This window comes from Salmo salar, chromosome ssa06 (genome assembly GCF_905237065.1).
Source record: "Salmo salar chromosome ssa06, Ssal_v3.1, whole genome shotgun sequence".
NCBI lineage: Eukaryota > Metazoa > Chordata > Actinopteri > Salmoniformes > Salmonidae > Salmo > Salmo salar.
Genome location: NC_059447.1, coordinates 51,129,499 through 51,149,912, shown reverse-complemented (window position 1 = coordinate 51,149,912; position 20,414 = coordinate 51,129,499). Strand labels below are relative to the sequence as shown.

The 20,414-nt window shown below is 42.4% G+C and overlaps 1 protein-coding gene and 1 pseudogene across 1 annotated transcript; one reads left to right on the top strand and one right to left on the bottom strand.

The window, feature by feature from the left end:
• Positions 1 to 3,477: 3,477 nt before the first annotated feature.
• LOC123743460 (alpha-1,6-mannosyl-glycoprotein 2-beta-N-acetylglucosaminyltransferase-like) lies at positions 3,478 to 8,609 on the bottom strand (annotated as a pseudogene).
• Positions 8,610 to 13,095: 4,486 nt separating this feature from the next.
• Positions 13,096 to 14,116, top strand: LOC123743459 (40S ribosomal protein S29). The gene is made up of 3 exons (XM_045720690.1): positions 13,096 to 13,237; positions 13,729 to 13,828; positions 14,025 to 14,116. Exons 1-3 carry the CDS (start codon positions 13,176 to 13,178, stop codon positions 14,031 to 14,033), a joined length of 171 nt encoding a protein of 56 aa, XP_045576646.1. The 5' UTR covers positions 13,096 to 13,175; the 3' UTR covers positions 14,034 to 14,116.
• Positions 14,117 to 20,414: the final 6,298 nt, after the last annotated feature.

Below are 20,414 nucleotides of genomic sequence, written 5' to 3'. Positions count from 1 at the left end.
TTTTATGCTTTACGCCGTAAAGCCTTTTGAAATCGGACAATGTGGTTAGATTAACGAGAAGTTTATCTTTAACATGGTGTAAAATAGTTGATCGTTTGAGAAAATGGAATTATGAGTTTTTAGCTGTTTTAAATTTGGCGCTCTGATTTTCCACTGGCTGTTGTCAAAATCAATCCCGTTAACGGGATGAGAACGGGAAGGGGTCCCATAGAGGTTAACACTTTTTTGGTTACTACATGATTCCATATGTGTTATTTCATAGTTTTGATGTTTTCACTGCCATTCTACAATGTAGAAAATAGTAAAATAAAGAAAAACCCTTGAATGAGTAGGTGTCCAAACTTTTGGCTGGTGGTGCTTTCACTCTAGTGGTAACATGAGACGGAGTCTACAACCCACACAAGTGGCTCAGGTAGTGCAGCTCATCCAGGATGGCACATCAATGCGAGCTGTGGCAAGAAGGTTTGCTGTGTCTGTCAGCGTAGTGTCCAGAGCATGGAGGCGCTACCAGGAGACAGGCCAGTACATCAGGAGACGTGGAGGAGGCCGTAGGAGGGCAACAACCCAGCAGCAGGACTGCTACCTCCGCCTTTGTGCAAGGAGGAGCAGGAAGAGCACTGCCAGAGCCCTGCAAAATGACCTCCAGCAGGCCACAAATGTGCATGTGTCTGCTCAAACGGTCAGAAACAGACTCCATGAGGGTGGTATGAGGGCCCGACGTCCACAGGTGGGGCTTGTGCTTACAGCCCAACACCGTGCAGGACGTTTGGCATTTGCCAGAGAACACCAAGATTGGCAAATCCACTGGCGCCCTGTGCTCTTCACAGATGAAAGCAGGTTCACACTGAGCACATGTGACAGACGTGACAGTCTGGAGACGCCGTGGAGAACGTTCTGCTGCCTGCAACATCCTCCAGCATGACCGGTTTGGCTGTGGGTCAGTCATGGTGTGGGGTGGCATTTCTTTGGGGGGCCGCACAGCCTTCCATGTGCTCGCCAGAGATAGCCTGACTGCCATTAGGTACCTAGATGAAATCCTCAGGCCCCTTGTGAGACCATATGCTGGTGCAATTAGCCCTGGGTTCCTCCTAATGCAAGACAATGCTAGACCTCATGGAGTGGAGTGTGTCAGCAGTTCCTGCAAGAGGAAGGCATTGATGCTATGGACTGGCCCGCCCGTTCCCCAGACCTGAATCCAATTGAGCACATCTGGGACATCATGTCTCGCTCCATCCACCAACGCCACGTTGCACCACAGATTGTCCAGGAGTTGGCGGATGCTTTAGTCCAGGTCTGGGAGGACATCCCTCAGGAGACCATCCGCTACCTCATCAGGAGCATGCCCAGGCATGTAGGGAGGTCATACAGGCACGTGGAGGCAACACACACTACTGAGCCTCATTTTGACTTGTTTTAAGGACATTACATCAAAGTTGGATCAGCCTGTAGTGTGGTTTTCCACTTTAATTTTGAGTGTGACTCCAATTCCAGACCTCCATGAGTTGATAAATTGGATTTCCATTGATTATTTTTGTGTGATTTTGTTGTCAGCACATTCAACTATGTAAAGAAAAAAGTATTTAATAAGATTATTTCTTTCATTCAGATCTAGGATGTGTTGTGTAAGTGTTCGCTTTATTTTTTGGAGCAGTATATATATACACATATATATGATTCTTTACATACACTGAGTGTACAAAACATTAAGAACACCTCCTAATATTGAGATGCAATTCCTGACATTTAATCAAAGTAAAAATTCCCAGTTTTAGGTCAGTTAGGATCACCACTTTATTTTAAGAATGTGAAACGTCAGAATAATAGTAGAGAATTATTTCTTTCAGCTTTTATTTCTTTCATCACATTCCCAACGGGTCAGAAGTTTACATACACTCAATTAGTATTTGGTAGCATTGCCTTTAAATTGTTTAACTTGGGTCAAACATTTCGGGTAGCCTTCCACAAGCTTCCCACACAATAAGTTGGGTTAATTTTGGCCCATTCCTCCTGACAGAGCTGGTGTAATGGAGTCAGGTTTGTAGGCCTCTTTGCTCGCATATGCTTTTTTCAGTTCTGCCCACAAATTTTCTATGGGATTGAGGTCAGGGCTTTGTGATGGCCACTCCAATACCTTGACTTTGTTGTTCTTAAGCCATTTTGCCACAACTTTGGAAGTATGCTTGGGGTCATTGTCCATTTGGAAGACACATTTTGCGACCAACCTTTAACTTCCTGACTGATGTCTTGAGATGTTGCTTCAATGTATGTATCCACATAATTTTCCTACCTCATAATGCCATCTATTTTGTGAGCGCACCAGCCCCTCCTGCAGCAAAGCACCCCCACCACATGATGCTGCCACCCCATACTTCACAGTTGGGGTAGTGTTCTTCGATTGCAAGCCTCCCCCTTTTCCCCAAACATAACGATGGTCATTATGGCCAAACAGTTCCATTTTTGTTTCATCGGACAAGAGGACATTTCTCCAAAAAGTACGATCTTTGTTCCCACGTGCAGTTGAAAAGCGTAGTCTGGCTTTTTATGGCGGTTTTGGAGCAGTGGCTTCTTCCTTGCTGAGCGGCCTTTCAGGTTATGTCGATATAGGACTAGTTTTACTGTGGAAATAGATACTTTTGTACCTGTTACCTCCAGCATCTTCACAAGGTCCTTTGCTGTTGTTCTGGGATTGATTTGCACTTTTCGCACCAAAGTACGTTCATCTCTGGGAGACATAATGCGTCTCCTTCCTGAGCGGTATGACGGCTGCGTGGTCCCATGGTGTTTATACTTGCGTACTATTGTTTGTACAGATGAACATGGTAGCTTCAGGCGTTTGGATATTGCGCCCAAGGATGAACCAGACTTGTGGAGGTCCCAAATTTTCTTTCCGAAGTCTTAGCTGATTTCTTTTGATTTTCCCATGATGTCAAGCAAAGAGGCACTGAGTTTGAAGGTAGGCCTTGAAATACATCTACAGGTACACCTCCAGTTGACTCAAATTATGTCAATTAGCCTATCAAAAGCTTCTAAAGCCATGACATAATTTTCTGGAATTTTCCAAGTTGTTCAAAGGCACAGTCAACTTAGTGTATATAAACTTCTGACCCACTGGAATTGTGATACAGTGAATTATAAGTGAAATAATCTGTCTGTAAAGAAATGTTGGAAAAATGACTTGTGTCATGCACAAAGTAGATGTCCTAACCGACTTGCCAAAACTATAGTTTGTTAACAAGAAATTTGTGGAGTGGTTGAAAAAACAAAGTTTTAATGACTCCAACCTAAAATTATGTAAACTTCCGACTTCAACTATCTACATGCATATAAATAAATAAAAATCTATGTCCTGGATATATAAAGAGACATGTGACAAAAGAAGCCAAAACCCATCATACTTTTTATTTGGAAGAGTCAGATAAAACAGGCAATATGAAGAAATATTCCATGAAGATTATTTTCAAAAAGGCTTTCTTTTCTTAAATTCAGAGGATGCAAAAAAGAGAATAGTAACGATATAGGCCTAACAATTATAATAAGGTCACTGTAATCGAGGGTAGCTCTTGCAGAGTTCATGGTCCCTAATGTCCCCCCAACCGCCGTTCTTCACGTGGGGCGCCACCCCCCCTGCCCCGTTAGCCGAAGTCTCTTAGTAATCAGCAGGTTCTTGGGAACAGCTGATTGCTGCTGCTCTGTAGGATGGTATCTATCTTGGACTTTTGGCTGGACGGCATGCACACAGACTTCTTGTGGTGCATCCCGCAGTCCCCGGCGTGGAAGACCCGGGGCGCCTCGCTCACCATGACCTTCCAGTAGGAGGGCAGGCAGGTTACGGTCAGGTGCTGCAGGGACCAGTCCCAGTTGTAGTCGTCATAGGTGCAGAAGGCGTCGGTGCATTGGATGAGTTTCTGGTAGGTCTCCCTGCTCAGAGCCATGCCCATGTTGTGCTCGGTGGACTTCCAGGCTTTCACCTCCACCTTGTTAGCTTTACTGGGGTAGCTGATGTGGCCGTAGCTCCCCAGAGATAGGATGTCACAGTCGGGGCAATTCTCCCTCTTCAGGATCGACATCAGCTTGAGGAAGTGGAGGAAGTCAGGGGAGAGGAAGTGGTCCTCCTCGATGAGAAGCACCAGACCCCGTGGTCCTTCAGGGCCCGGACCCTGTCCCACACAAAGTGCAGCTTCCACCACCAGTGGTGCTTGGTCTGGGAAAACTTGGCCTCGCGGTAGTGGCCGAACGAGTCGGGGTACTCTGCGTTGATGCAACCCAGCTTTAAGGCGTCTATCTTGGAAATGTCTCTGGGGGCAGTCCCTGGGGTCGTGGCCGGGAACTCCTGGGGGTACAGTTGGATGCTGAAGGGAAAGAAGATCTGGAGGACCTGGCAGAAGTCCACTGAGGCCACCACCTGGTTGATCTCAGGGGACCAGAAGTCGTGGCTGAAGATGAGCAGGATGCTCTCCACGCCCCTGGCCTTCCTCAGACTCTCCACCAGCAGCCTCAGGTAGTCAGGTCTGTTGTGCACCTGGACCACCACCACCAGATCGTCCTTCTTCCTCGCTGCCCTGAACTTCTCCTCATGTCTCACTGTCTGGTCAAAGTTGAGCTGGAACACAATGCCACGGTAGACCTGGGTGGTGTTGTCCACCTCTGGTTTTACCACCTCCTTTTCTCCAGGTGCTTTTCAGGCTGGTTCTTCGGGTGTGTCTCGTTGACAGGTGCGATGGGTGGTACGTTAGGTATCCGGCTGACTTCAGGTGTGGCCTGCGGCTGTGGCTGTACCTGGCTACTGCTGCTTCTCCTCGCCCCCTCAGCCTCTTTCAGGACCACCACCCCACTACTCTTCTTCTGCTTCCCACTGGTCCAGAAGGCTAGGCCACACACCACCACCACCAGCGTCAGTATCACCACCTGGAGATAAAATACAAATCATATCATATCCTGTGCCCAGTTTTGGACTCTATCCTGCCTGCTATTGCAGTTATTTTACTAATGTCGTCATTGGCGTTGTTATTTATATTATCTTTTTGAAATACAGATACGATACAGTAAGATTATGTAACAGAGTTCATATGAGTTTACAGGAGTTAATAAGTTATTCGATCATTCAATTGATCCAGTGGGTCCGGCTTCTTCAACTGAACTAAATATGTCACAATATATGACATTTTATTGTCTATGACTGTTTTCAAATACATTTGTTTTGTTTGTTCCATTTAAAACATGCCCAGTACAGAAACATGCAGCACATACACATGACTTGGGACTCGTGGTGTATTGTACCTTCCTCTTGTAGACTCGGAATCTCATGACAGGCAGTCACCCCCCTTGGGAAGGGAGAGGAGTTGATTGTAGAGAAACTGAAAAAAGGCAGGTTTGCAATTTCTAATGGCACTGCTGTGCTTGGGGGAGGCAGGCAGGGAGTCTTGGTAGAAAACAGTTTAAAATTCTGTTGGTTGCTAACACTTGTTGCTAGCGCAAATTTTTAGAATGTAGACATGTGTCTTTGTGGAATATAAGTGACGCCTGGTGAGATTCCCATAAGGCATGTTGGTCTCAGAGGCTGCAGCGTAGAGTTGTGCATGGAACCCACTAGAAAACAAAATAAGAGAACATTTTACCATTTCTTATTGTCTTTACTAAACATGGCTACTTTATTAAATGTAACCCGCATTCATACCATAAATAATAAAACAATGGCTGTTATCGGAGTCCATATACAATTTTTCAGTAAAATAAAACAACTTATTTTATGATAAGAGTGGATACGGTGCTTTCGGAAAGTATTCAGACTCCATGACTTTTTACACATTTTGTTACGTTACAGCCTTATTCTAAATTGTTTTAAATTGTTTTTTCCCCTCAATCAAAACAACACCCCATAATGACAAAGCAAAAAACAGGTTAGACATTTTTGCAAATGTATAATAAAAGAACATGAAATATCACATTTACATAAGTATTCATTCCCTTTACTCAGTACTTTGTTGAAGCACCTTTGGCAGTGATTACAGCCTTGAGTCTTCTTGGGTATGACGCTACAAGCTTGGCACACCTGTATTTGGGGAGTTTCTCCCATTCTTCTCTGCAGATCCTCTCAAGCTCTGTCAGGTTGGATGGGGAGCGTCGCTGTACAGCTATTTTCTGGTTTCTCCAGAGATGTTTATTGGGTTCAAGTCCGGGCTCTGGCTGGGCGACTCAAGACATTCAGAGACTTGTCCCGAATCCACTCCTGCAATGTCTAGGCTCTGTGCTTAGGGTCAATGTCCTGTTGGAAGGTGAACCTTCACCACAGTCAGAGCGCTCTTGAGCATGTTTTACATCAAGGATCTCTCTGTACATTGCTGTGTTCATTTTCCCCTCGATCCTGACTAGCGGCGAAAAACATCCCCAAAGCATGATGCTGCCACCATGCTTCACCGTAGGGATGGTGCCAGGTTTTCCTCCAGACGTGACAGTTGGCATTCAGGCCAAAGAGTTCAATCTTGGTTTCATCAGATAAGAGAATCTTGTTTCTCATGGTCTGAGAGTCTTTAGGTTCCTTTTGGCAAACTCCAAGCAGGCTGTCGTCATGTGCCTTTTACTGAGAAGTGGCTTCCGTCTGGCCAGTCTACCACAGAGGTCTGATTGGTGGAGTGCTGCAGAGATGGTTGTCCTTCTGGAAGGCTCTCCCATCTCCACAGAGGAACTCCGCAGCCCTGTCAATGTGACCATCGGGTTCTTGGTCACCTCCCTGACCAAGGCCCTTCTCCCCGATTTTTGAGTTTGGCCGGGCGGCCAGCTCTAAGAGTCGTCTTGATTGGTCCAAACTTCCATTTAAGAATGATGGAGGCAACGGTGTTCTTTGGGACCTTCAAACCTGCAGGAATATTTTGGTACCCTTCCCCAGATCTGTGCCTCGACACAATCCTGTCTCCGAGTTCTACGGACAATTAATTGAACCTCATAGCTTAGTTTTTGCTCTGACATGCACTGTCAACTGTGGGACCTTATATAGACAGGATTGTGCCTTTCCAAATCATGTCCAAATCAATTGAATTTACCACAGGTGAACTCCAATCAAGCTGTAGAAACATCTCAAGGATGATCAATGGAAACAGGATGCACCTGAGCTCAATTTAGAGTCTCATAGCAAAGGGTCTAAATACTAATATAAATAAGGTATTTGTGTTTGTTTTCATATATGCTAATATTTCTAGAAACCTGTTTTTGCTTTGTCATGATGGGGTATTGTGTGTAGATTGATGAGGAAAATGTTTATTTAATTAATTTTAGAATTAGGCTGTAACATAACAAAATTGGGAAAAGTGGAAGGGGTCTGAATACTTTCTGAATGCACTGTAAGTGACAACCCATGTACAAAATGCACCACTGCCAACGCCACATACATTGACAAAACGTTCCTGATAACCAGTAGCCTAAATGTCAAACTGTAAGAAACATGATCATCATTTAGGCCTAATACTTTGTGAATATAAAAGTATCTGCAGCCAGTCATCACGATTTAGATTGTTAATTTCCACACACACTTGCCCTCCCATACCAGCCTGTGATCCACGTTAACATTCTATGATTAGTTCCCTATTCTCTTCTTATCTTTGCAGCGTTTCTTGGTTGAACTGGCTCATCTGTGTCTACTGCCCAGAGGCACTGTCACAATCAATACACATATCAAGACATCCACAAAATGGAAAGCTAAATAGCCTTTGCACTGGATCAGCCTCCCTTGCCTAAAACACAGCAATGAAGTTGTTGTTTTTTGCTAAACATGCACTTCAAATACATTGTAGCCATCAGCCTACGGTGTCCTTATGTACTTAACAGTGTACATTACACGCCTGTGCTAACTTTCACTACATGACACGATACACACAGTTAACAAGATATAGAGCTAAGCTAGCCACTACCTATCATTTCAATCTAGACCGTTTTCTTATGTTTCTGAACATTGATGTAATAAACATTTCGGTATAACATGTCCTCCTTCCCATGGCACATGTTGGACAAGAAGGAAATGGGGGTTCTCTAGCCAAATCTAGTTCATGTAAGTGAGTAGCTTCCTCCTCCCGAAGGTAGCAACGTCTTGTTAGCGCCTGGAGCGGTGGACACCGACATCAAACCACCAACCCCATTTCGCTCGGGATTCGTGCCGTGTCGGTGTAACGTTACATCATTCACAACTAGTTAGCTAGCTATATTTAGAAGCTTAAACATTGTTCACCGAGTGATGTTATGGTAGCTAATAGCAGCTGGTAGCTAGCTAGCAAGCTACATTTGTCTCGTAGAAGTTAGCTGGAGCGAGCGTATTATATTTAAAGCAAGCACTCCATAGTCGCGCCTCAATCATTGGCCAAAACAGACTGTCGCAACCACTTTCATAGTGTGACAAAAATGCGTTTGTATAGTTACCTAAAATATTAGTCGTGCTATGCAGCTTTCTCTGCCGAAATTAACATTGCGATGAATCGAGGTATTCATTCTCCTCCATTCCTTCTCTCCTGCTCCCAATTTCTGGGAAAAATAACACATTAGCCAGCCAGCTAGCTAGCTAGCTAGCACAAAGTACCAAATAGCACTGCCTGGCTGTGACTCCCACAATGCATTACTCCATAGGGACTCTCAAGACATAAAACATGAATTGATATATTAGGCTAGTGTGCTACAATGTTGCATTCAACTGAACCATTGATTTGTAGCTTATAACCGTGTAAACAATATGGAGATCTTACATGTAGTCGGTATAATATTTATTTAGAATTACTAGTTTGTTTGTAGATAAACAAAGGCTTCTTCTGATCTGTTTTCTTACAAAGAAAAATGATATATGCCACTATGATAATAATCTAAACCAGTTGGATATTATTGTCGGTATATTACATTATTCTTGATTATATTCTATACAAAAGACAGGCAAAAGGAGTATCACTACTAGCCTAACTTCAGGCCATTATTGTTAAATATTCAAGAAATCATGAAAAATAAATGATGGTGCAATTGGCATTACTTTTACTGGAACACTTCTGTGTTGGTAGTTGTTGTACACGTATGTTCTGTTGTATTTGTTTTTCTTATTATATACTATGAAACAAATTTAATCTTGTTGATTTTCTTACATACTTTGCTATTGATTCACATACTATTGGCATAATTACCATTTTTTCAATCACTTTGGTGCAATTTTCACAAGTAAGTGGTACATTTTCACAACTCTAAGCACAAAAATCTATACAGATCATCAAAATGGCTCATGTTTCAAAACTCTAAGCACATTTAAAATTTTCAACACACAAAGTCAATTGTTGATAACACCAAGTCACTCAATTTGGATACATATTCAATCTAAGTATCTACTTTTCAAAATGCAATATTCACTTTACTTTTGATATAATTTTCTTGTCATTTGTTTAACAATACAATTTACTATATCACTTAATCAAATTGCTCAAACCGGATAACTAACTACTGAACCAGGAAGTTGGGGGGGCAGGTTTGGGACAGGGGGAGCAGGTACCTGACTATTGGTGGCTATTCAGCAGCAGCTGATGGTCTTGGGGTAGAAGCTATTGGCCAGTGTTACAGTTGAGCGTACCACCCTCTGTAGCGCATTACGGTCTGCAGCGGTGAGTACCAGGCTGTGATGTAGCCCGGCAGAATGCTCTCGATGGTGCTCCTGTAGAACACTGTGAGGGCCCTCGGGGACAAGCTGAATTTCTTTAGCATCCTGAGGTTGAAGAGTCACTGTCGTTCCTTATTCACCACGGTGTCCATGTGGTTTGACCATTTTAGCTCCTTGGAGATGTGTACTCCGAGGAACTTGAAAAGAATGGGGTCGTGCCCAGCCTGGTTCCTCCTGAAGTCCACAATCAGCTCCTTTATTTTTCTGATGTTGAGGGTGAGGTTGTTTACCTGACACCACACCATCAGAGTTCCACCTCCTCCTTGTAAGCCGCCTCGTCGTTGTTGGTAATCAGGCCTGTTACTGTGCCGTGTCCTCAGCAAACTTGACGATGAAGTTGGGACTGTGTGAGGCCATGTAGTCATGGGGTGGCCCGCCAGGAAGTCCAGGACCCAGTTGCATAGGGTGGAGTTCACTTCCAGGGCCGTGAGCTTTCTGGTGAGCTTAGAGTGCAGTGTGCAATGCAATGGCGATGCGTCGTCCGTGGATTTGTCCGGTGGGAAGCGAAATGAAGAGGGTTGAGTGTGTCGGGAGAGAAGAGGTGAGTGGTCTTTGACTAGCCTCTAAACCCACTGAATTGTGTTGTGTACAATGCACTGCTGAAATGCCTGGGTTATACACTCACCAATCAGTTTATTAGGTACACCACCCGTTCACAAAAATAGATCGCTCTTACAGACAGTGAGTCACGTGGCCGTGGCTTGCTATATAAAGCAGGCAGGCAGGCATCGAGGCATTCAGTTACTGTTCGATTGAATGTTAGAATGTGCAAAACAAGTGACCTAAGCGACTTTTAGCATGGTATGATCGTTGGTGCCCGGTGCGCCGGATCCAGTATCTCAGAACCGGCCGACCTGCTGGGCTTTTCACGCATGACAGTGTCGCCATGGTTTACCGAGAATGGAGCGACAAACAAAAACATCCAGTCAGCGGCAGTCCTGTGGGCAAAAACAGCTTGTTGATGAGAGAGGTCGAAGGAGAAAGGCAAGAATCGTGCAAGCTAACAGGTGGCCACAAACAGACAAATAATGGTGCAGTACAACAGTGGTGTGCAGAACGGCATCTCGGAACACACAAGTCATTGATCCTTGTCACAGATGGGCAAATTGCAGCAGACGACCACACCGGTTTCCACTCCTATTGGCTAAAAACAAGAAGAAGCGGCTCCAGTGGGCACGCCATCACCAACACTGGAGAGTTGAGGAGTGGAAAAACATTGCCTTGAACATGACAGTGAGTTCAGTTTACTTGAGTGGCCTGCGCAGTCCCCAGACCTCAACACTATAGAGCATCTTTAGGATGCAATGGTACAGGCTGTTCACAGCATGAATGTACCGCTGTCCAATCTGCAGCAACTGCGTGATGCCGTCGCGTCAGCATGGACCAACATCCCTGTGGAACGTTTCCGACACCTTGTAGAAGGCCCCGAAGAATTCAGGCTCTTCTGGAGGCAAAGGGGGTCTGACCTGGTACTATAGGGTGTACCTAATATACTGACCAGTTAGTGTATGTGACAATGCATTCCACTCATTATCTGAAATTCATTGATACACTGTAATCTAATGAATTTCAAGCAAGTCATGTAGAAAAGGTGATCTTGTATAAATTTGCATGGGGCAGAAAGGCCATACAATACCGTGTTACGTTTTTACAGTAGCCAACTCCTTTACAACACCCCTATTTCTGATGATTTGTCCTACATATTTACTGTATAAGGATAACGAAATGTAAGACTGACATATTTGTCAACATGCTCACAACCTGCCGTTGGAAATAAATTATAAAAAAGTTCTCCATGTCAAGTTATAGTCAAATTCTGTATGGAAAATTATATTTACCATCTACTATTCTTTCTATTCAGCACTTCAAAAGAAATGTGTATCTTGTATTTTTTCTACTATTATTCTCCCTGTTAGTGAGCGGTTCTCCTTTGCCAAGATAATCCATCTGCCTGACAGGTGTGGCATATCAAAAAACTGATTAAACAGCATGATCATTACACAGGTGCATCTTGTGCTGGGGTCAATAAAAGGTCACTCTAAAATGTGCAATTTTGTCACACAACACAATGCCTCAGATGTCTCAAGTTTTGAGGGAGCGTGCAATTGGCATGCTGACTGCAGGAATGTCCACCAGAGCTGTTGCCAGATAATTGAATTTTAATTTCTCTACCATAAAGACATTTTAGAGAATTTGGCAGTACGTCCAACCGGCCTCACAACTGCAGACCATGTGTAACCACGCCAGCCCAGCACTAGCGGTTCTGGGGGGGGGCAATGACCCTGTGACAACAATTTTGGACCCCCTTGTGGCCCCCCCCTAAATGTGGAGTATGAAATAATTGTTTCATGACAAATTTTTGCTATCGTTCTTTTTTTACATCCGTTATTAGACAGTGGCAACGTGGAACACTAATTTAACCCACACATTTTCTAGAGGGACGGCTTTAGGCGGAACACAACAGTATCGTACCACATGCAAAATGATATGACAACAGTAACGTCTAATGTAACTGGCCCCTCTAATAAGTACAACTGACCCCAGCTTAGCCCCCCCCCAGTTGAAATGGTCTAGAACCACCACAGCAGCCCAGGACCTCCACATCCAGCTTCTTTACCTGCGTGATCGTCCGAGACCAGCCACCCAGACAGCTGATGAAACTGAGTATTTATGTCTGTAATAATAATTTTGTGGGGAAAAACAAATTCTGATTGGCTGGGCCTTGCTCCCCCGGTGGGTGGGCCAGTCTCCCACGCGGGTGGGCCTATCGCCCTCCTCGCACCCATCGGCGTGAAACCTTAAGTTAGGGCCTAATGATTTATTTCAATTGACTGATTTCCTTATATGAACTGTAACTCAGTACTATCATTCAAATTGTTGCATGTTGCATTTATATTTTTGTTCGGTATACATCGTAAAAATGTGCCAAAGCGATTGATATATCACATTTAAGGCAGTTTTTTCATGCATGTTATTTAATGTATGATTGGACCAGGACCCTGCATCAAAACCAGATCATCGGGGCCACTTGGGTATAAGGTCCATTTGAGAGCATTTCGCTACACTCGCATTAACATCTCCTAACCATGTGTATGTGGCAAATACATTTGATTTGAGATGGAGAAAGATGGGTAGACTAGTTATGTGTATCTAATATTGTATGTATACATTGCATGTTTCGTTTTGAATGAATGATTTCTGCTTGTGCAAATGATTTGTTGAGCTCTTCAACCAAATAATTATCCTGATATGGGGGATAACTGAAAACCTGTACCTTCAGAATCTATGTAAGTCCGCAGCCGCACAACGGTCCAGATGGAGCGATTGATGTGTTGATGTTGCTGCTGCATGTTGTTGGCGTCATCTAGTGGTGTACTACAAGAATGCATGCAACGCGATGTTTCCCACTATGCATTGCGGGCGGAAGAAGCCCAGAAGAGTAGTTTTATTAACGCATGCGCACCCGTTTTTCTTCCTTTTCGACATTCTACTCGAACGAGACAAGATGGGACATCAGAGCCTCTACTGGAGTCACCCAAGAAAGTTCGGTCAGGGATCCCGATCCTGGTCAGTATTGTTCAATATATTGTTTAGTATTTGTTATTATTCAATTTCGAGTACATTTCAGAGTTCGGAAGTTTTTCACGGACCCAAATTCTTAGTGTACAATTCGAACCACATGGAGTCTTCGCTCGACCTAATATGGCGGCCGATGTGGATTAACACCCGACCCTCACATTCTTCTCGCATGTTACATTTAGCAGTTTGCAATTTCTAGTAATGTTTCTAGTAAAAATGTATTTCCAGCCATCAATATACCCCCCAATCTGAATATTGCCGGTTTATCCACCGCTACAACTTCGCGGCCTAAATAGTTAGTTTCTAACGTTAGTAGGTAGTGCAGGAGTTCGTTAAATTGGCTTGAAGGTAACATTGGCTATGTGAAACTGATGTCGGCTAACCAGCTATCTGGGTAAATTTGAATGCGCTTGAACTTGCTGGACATTTTATTAAATCATGTTCGCCGTGTTTCTCTAATACGCGCATTTGTTTTTCAGCCGGGTATGCTCGAACAGACACGGTCTGATCCGTAAATACGGGCTCAACATGTGCCGCCAGTGCTTCAGGCAGTACGCGAATGACATCGGCTTTGTCAAGGCAAGTATTTGTTTGTACTGTACTCTTGCTTTTAGTTGACATTACCGATGGTGTATGCTAATATAATGGGTGAAAAGAAGGTAACGCATTCTTCATCTGGACGATGTACTATACAGGGGATAGGCTACAATGTTCATGTTTTCCACAATTACAATTCCTTGTAATCCATTCTAACCCTGATGCTTTATGTACACAGCTGGACTAACTGCATTGGATGCTGAAGGTTCCCCACTGGATGCGAAACCAACATGGGATGTTGCATTATTGCAAATAAATGTTTTAGTCCAACGTATTTGTCTTGTTTTTTGTTGGTCTACATTGTCTAACTTGTTCCACTGAGATCATAGTGTCTGCGGGTTTTCGCCCCACCCTTGTATTTAAGGTCACTGATTAGTAAGGACCTTATGTGGTTGTCTAGGTCTAATGGAAAGGGAAAACTAAACCCTCTGATACTCAGGGAGGGAGTTAGATGGTGACTCAGGATAAACTGGTTCAATTACAATGTCACATGGGTTTACTTACAATTGTGGCCTATTCACTCATGTACAATCGAGTGTAAAAATTCTTAGTATATGGCCACTTGTGTTAAGCTTATTCCAAGGTTGAAACTAATTCAATATTTTGTTGGTTAATTTGAGTATTCCTTGCTGGTATTGTGGAAGAGCTTTGAACCTCTTTCTGGATAACAGAGGGCCACTGCAAGTAATCACTCTGTACCAGTACTTGAGGTTTAAATAACTAATTTGATATATTTGTTATGTACAAGGCTGTTTACACAGGTAGCCCATTTCTGATTGCCCCCCCAACTAATTGGTATTTTCAGCAATCGCATCTTTTTCAGCGCTGATCTGATTGATCAAAATACCAAATAAAAGAGAATTTGGCTGCCAGTGTAAACTAGGCATACTTTACCAATTTTTGCATACTTCAGCCATTTCTGGTTTAGGAAGAAGGAAAAAACGTTAGTGCAGACAATCCTTTCAAAGTGCAATTGATCCTGATTAGTAGCAAATTGCATGCATGATGCTCACCCACCCATTGAGTGGTGTCCTAATATCCCCTGAAGTTTACTATAAAAGGGAATGAGCGAGTGAACACTTTGGGAGGAAAGAATTGGGATGTAGCAAGGTTTTTTCAACTAGGTGGGCACAGATGTCTTTGTAGTTTGTGATAAACAATGAGATTCAAAGTAACAACTAGGCGTTAGAAAGATGGGAGTAACAGGATGTGGTGAAATTAACTCCTGATCTTTGTGCATTTGAAATGTTTATAATACTGCCTCAAAATGTACAATCACTTCAGTAATTACATTTGATGATTTGAGAGGTGTCTGAGACAGGCCTATACTGAACAAAAATATGAACGCTACAATTTCTAAGATTTCACTGGGTTACAGTTCATATAAGGAAATCAGTCCACCGAAATAAATTAGCCCCTAATCTATGGATTTCACATTCCTGGGCAGAGGTGCAGCCATAGGCCCACCCAATCAGAATTAGTTTCCCCCCACAAAATGGCGTTATTACAAACAATTGGAGGCAGTTTATGGTAGAGGCAGGAACATTCAATTCTCTGGCAACAGCTTTGGTGAACATTCCTGCAGTCAGCATGTCAATTGCACGCTTCCTCAAAACTTGTGGCATTGTGTTGTGACTGCACATTTTAAGTGGCCTTTTATTCTCCCTGGTGCAAGGTGCACCTGTGTAATGATGCTGTTTAATCAGCTTTGTGATATGCCATGTTTCAGGTGGATGGATTATCTTGGCAAAGGAGGAATTCTCATTAACGGATGTAATCAAATTTTAGCATTTTAATAGAAATATGCTTTTTTTTGCCTATGGGAAATGTGTTTCAGCTCATGAAACATGGGACCAACACTTTACATAATGTTTATATTTTTGTTCAGTATACTAGTTGTCTGATGTCTACAAATCAGTCTTTGTGTGTTGGTGATTTTTTTTGCCACTAGATGGCACAGGCGCTGTATTTTTAAATGTATCCTAACAATGTATTGTACCTTATTGGCATGGGAAACATGATTGCATTTCCAAAGCAAGTGAAATAGATTATTAACAAGAGTGAAATAAACATAAAATGAACAGTAAACATAACACTCAAAAGTTTCGAAGTAATAGTGACATTTCAAATGACATTATGGCTATGTACAGTGTTGTAATTGTGCAAATAGTTGAAGTACAAAAGGGAAAATAAAGATAAATATGCAACCTGGTCTCAGAGCATTTCTTATTATTTTGTATGTAAATCTGAGGTACTCCATTGAGTATATGTTACCTTGCATATGGTATGTATTAAATTGTGGATGTTCACCCATTTTGTATGATCTGTTACAAATTACAATTCATACTATGTTACGAATTTGCAAAACATACCATTTGGTATATGATATTTTACTAATTCTAGCTAGGTTTCTAAAGTTAGCTAGCTGGCTAACCTTAGTTAGGCTAGTGGTTCAGTTTACGAGATAGGTTAGGGGAAGGGTTAGCTAAAAGAATTAGTTAGCTAATATGCTAAGTATTTGAAAAGTTGTCCTTAATGAGATTTGAACTCTCAACCTTTGGGTTGCTAGATGTTTGTGTTATATGTCCACCCCTACCAACAACCCTACTTTAGTTTTTGCCTGAAGTAATCATCTGTTTAATGTAATCTGTTTATTTTGGGGTCTTTGTAATCTGAGGGAAATATGTCTCTAATATGGTCATACATTTGCCTTGGGGTTAAGAAGTGCAGCTCAGTTTCCACCTAATTTTGTGGGCAGTGTGTGCACATAGCCTTTCTTCTCTTGAGAGTCAGGTCTTCCCACGGTGTCTCTACATAGTCAAACGTTTCCTTAATTTTGAGTCAGTCACAGTGGTCAGGTATTCTGCTACGGTGTACTCTCTGTTTAGGGCCAAATAGCATTCTAGTTTGCTCAGTTTTTTTGGTTAGTTCTTTCCAGTGTTTCAGGTAATTATATTTTTGTTTTGCCATAATTTGGTTGCCGTCCTAGGGCTCTGTTGGGTTGTTTGTGTTTCTGAACAGAGCGCCAGGACCAGTTTACTCTTCTCTAGGTTAAGCTCTCTGTAGGTGACTGACAGAGGGCGCTGTATTGAAGCCATTGCGAAGCAATTTTTGTACTCTTCTATTTTGGAAGCTTAAAAACAGATTTATTTAATGTGTACATTAGTTTTTAACAAGTATATTCTATTCCAGACACCTTAATGCATACTTTTCAATTATAATATGTGAACGGAACAAGCACATATCTATATCTGCAGTACTAGTCAAAGGTTTGGACACACCTACTCATTCCAGGGTTTTTCTTAATTTTTTTAAACTATTTTCTACATTGTAGAATAATAGTGAAGGCATCAAAACTATGAAATAACACATATGGAATCCTGTAGTAAACAAAAAAGTGTTAAACAAATCAAAATATATTTTTTATTTGAGATTCTTCAAAGTATTCACATTTTGCCCTGATGACAGCTATGCACACTCTTGGCATTCTCTCAAACAGCTTTATGACTTGGAATGCATTTCAAGTAACAGGTGTGCCTTGTCAAAAGTTATTTTGTGGAATTTCTTGAGTTGTGACAAGGTAGGGGTGGTATGCAGATGATAGCCTTATTTGGTAAAAGACCAAGTCCAAATTATGGCAATTAACAGCTCAAACAAGCAAAGAGAAATGACAGTCCATCTTTACTTTAAAACCTGAAGGTCAGTCAATTTGGACAATTTCAAGAACTTAGACATTTTCTTCAAGTGCATGGAAAGGAAGACCCAGAGTTACCTCTGCTGCAGAGGATAAGTTAATTAGTGTTACCAGTAGTGATGCACCGATATGACATTTTTGGCTGAAATCGATATCCGATATTTTCCTTGCAAAAACAACAGTACCGATAAACGATATTTACAATTTTTGTGGCCTTTTAAGCATTCTAGTACAGTTAAATACTTATGGACGCAGCGGTCTACAGCACTGCATCTCTGTGCAAGTGGCGTCACTACAGTCCCTGGTTCGAATCCAGACTGGATCACATCCGGCCATGATTGGGAGTCCCGTGAGGGCGGCGCACAATTGGCCCAGCGTCGTCCAGGTTTGGCCGGGGTAGGCCTTCATTGTAAATAAGAATTTGTTCTTAACTGATTTGCCTTGTTAAATAAAGGTTACACACACACACCACACTGACCAAAAAGTTATTTTGTTGGCATTTACGTATGTCCCCATTACCAGTAAAACATAATCGAAACCTATTTCTTTCACCTACTTGCTGTGCTGTTTCATTGTTCATTTGTTCAGTCGTTTCATTCTCAACCAGGATTTCATCATACATGTCAAGCAGTGAAGTTTCAGCTCTGTCTGTCCGTGGCCTCTCTTCCTCGGTGCGCACTGTCACTGTGTCCATTTCCATCTTGTCCAGCTATGTCTAACATTTCACGTAAACCCTGTTTCTTGTCTGCATCGAAGTGGCGGTCCTTGTACTGTACATAGCATCGAGCATGGTGGTGACACAGTAAAGAGAGAATGCCTGTTAAGCAGGCATTTCAATGCCATGACAGAGGGTATCATGTCTGTTGCAGGCACAGTTGATGAGCTTATTTCTCCAGTCAGTTGTTCAAATGGAGCTAGCTAGTGTGTTCAGGTTTCATACATGTTCTCAAATGCCATTGAAATGGCAGCAGCGATATGGCAACCAGCACATTCATGAGCATGAAATACGACTTTCCTCGGTATGAAATCCTCGACGACCCACTGTGCTGTCAGACTCAGCATGCTCATGTGGCTGATATTGCTGGTCCAAATGTCAGTCGTGAAGCTAATAGCAGTGACGCAATGTTTATTTATTATTTTTTTTTTTTTTTTTATTTATAGCAGTGACACTATTACTGTGTAACTCCGGTAGGGCAACATCTGAAAAATAGCGCACTTGGTAGTGTGTACCGGTGCTTCGACCAGTCGGCAAAAGCCAACATCATCCACAGAGAACGGTTGATTGTCAAGGGCAATGAATTCCATTATCTTGGAGTTAATGTATTGCGCCTTTGAGTTGTCTCGCTGAAATTTTCTTACTCTTTCAAATGACTGCTTGACTTGTTGACTCCTCGATCCACACAACAGACATTGTGGGGTAGGTTAGGAAAGCTGTGTTGCACGTGTAGCGCAGAATTTTACGTTGCGTCATTATGTTATGTACCTACGTTATATAGGTATGTACTTCAGCTTTGACATCGGTTTTGCACATCAGCGTTAAACTAGACATCCGGCCGATGTCGATGTTGGCATTTATAGATAATATCGTCCGATTCCAATAACTTCACCAATATATTGTGCATCCCTAGTTACCAGCCTCAAATTACAGCCCAAATAAATGCTTCACAGAGTTCAAGTAACAGACACATCTCAACATCAACTGTTCAGAGGAGACTGCGTGAATCAGGCCTTCATGGTTGAATTGCTAAAAAGAAACCACTACTAAAGGACACCAATATGAAGAAGAGACTTACTTGGTCCAAGAAACAAAAGCAATGGACAATAGACCATTGGAAATCTGTCCCTTTGTTTGATGAGTCCAAATTTGAGAGTTTTGGTTCCAACCGCTGTGTCCTTGTGAGACGCAGAGTAGGTGAACGGATGATCTCTGCATGTGTGGTTCCCACCGTGAAGCATGAAGGAAGAGGTGTTATGGTGTGGGGGTGCTTTGCTGGTGACACTGTCAGTGATTTATTTAGAATTCAAGGCACATTTAACCACAACAAGTGCTCAGCATATGTGGAAACTCCTTCAAGACCGTTGGGAAAGCATTACAGGTGAAGCTGGTTGAGAGAATGCCAAGAGTGTGCAAAGCTGTCATCAAGGCAAAGGGTGGCCACTTTGAAGAATCTCAAATATAAAATATATTTTGATTTGTTATACACATTATTGGTTACCACATGATTCCATATGTGTTAGTTCATAGTTTTGATGTCTTCAATATTATTCTACAATGTAGAAAATAGTAAAAATAAACAAAAACCCTTGAATGACTAGGTGTGTCCAAACTTTTGACGGGTACTGTGTGTGTGTGTGTATATATATATAAACCTATTCCGTAATTATTATTATTTTTTGTTCTAAAGGTCTGTGAGAACTAATCACTGATCGGAGTTCTCATTCATGCTTTTCCAAAGCTCCCTGACTGTCAGTCTGTCACAGTCTCCCCAATATTAGGTTTCCATCAGAATAAATGCCAGGGCTAATAAAAAGACTACATTAGGAATCAAAAAGCTATAAGCAGAATTTATTATATTTCAAATTAAAACCATCAACTGGTCAAAAGACAGTGATTATTTCATGTTGGCTAAAAGTGGAGATCTACAGGTAAAAAATCTGAATACAGTCAATACTCAAGTTACATTACATTAGTCGTGGCCACTTCACTTGCATATGATATTTCTTATTACATATTCATCTGTGCATTACTATGTCTGCCTGTCGAATGAAGTCTTCCATTCAGTTCTATTTGGAGTGCCTCTAGTCTAGACTTGAGAGGACAGTATTCCAGTTCCTTGAGGGGCTCCGTCAAGCCATTTTATTCCCCAATGAGAG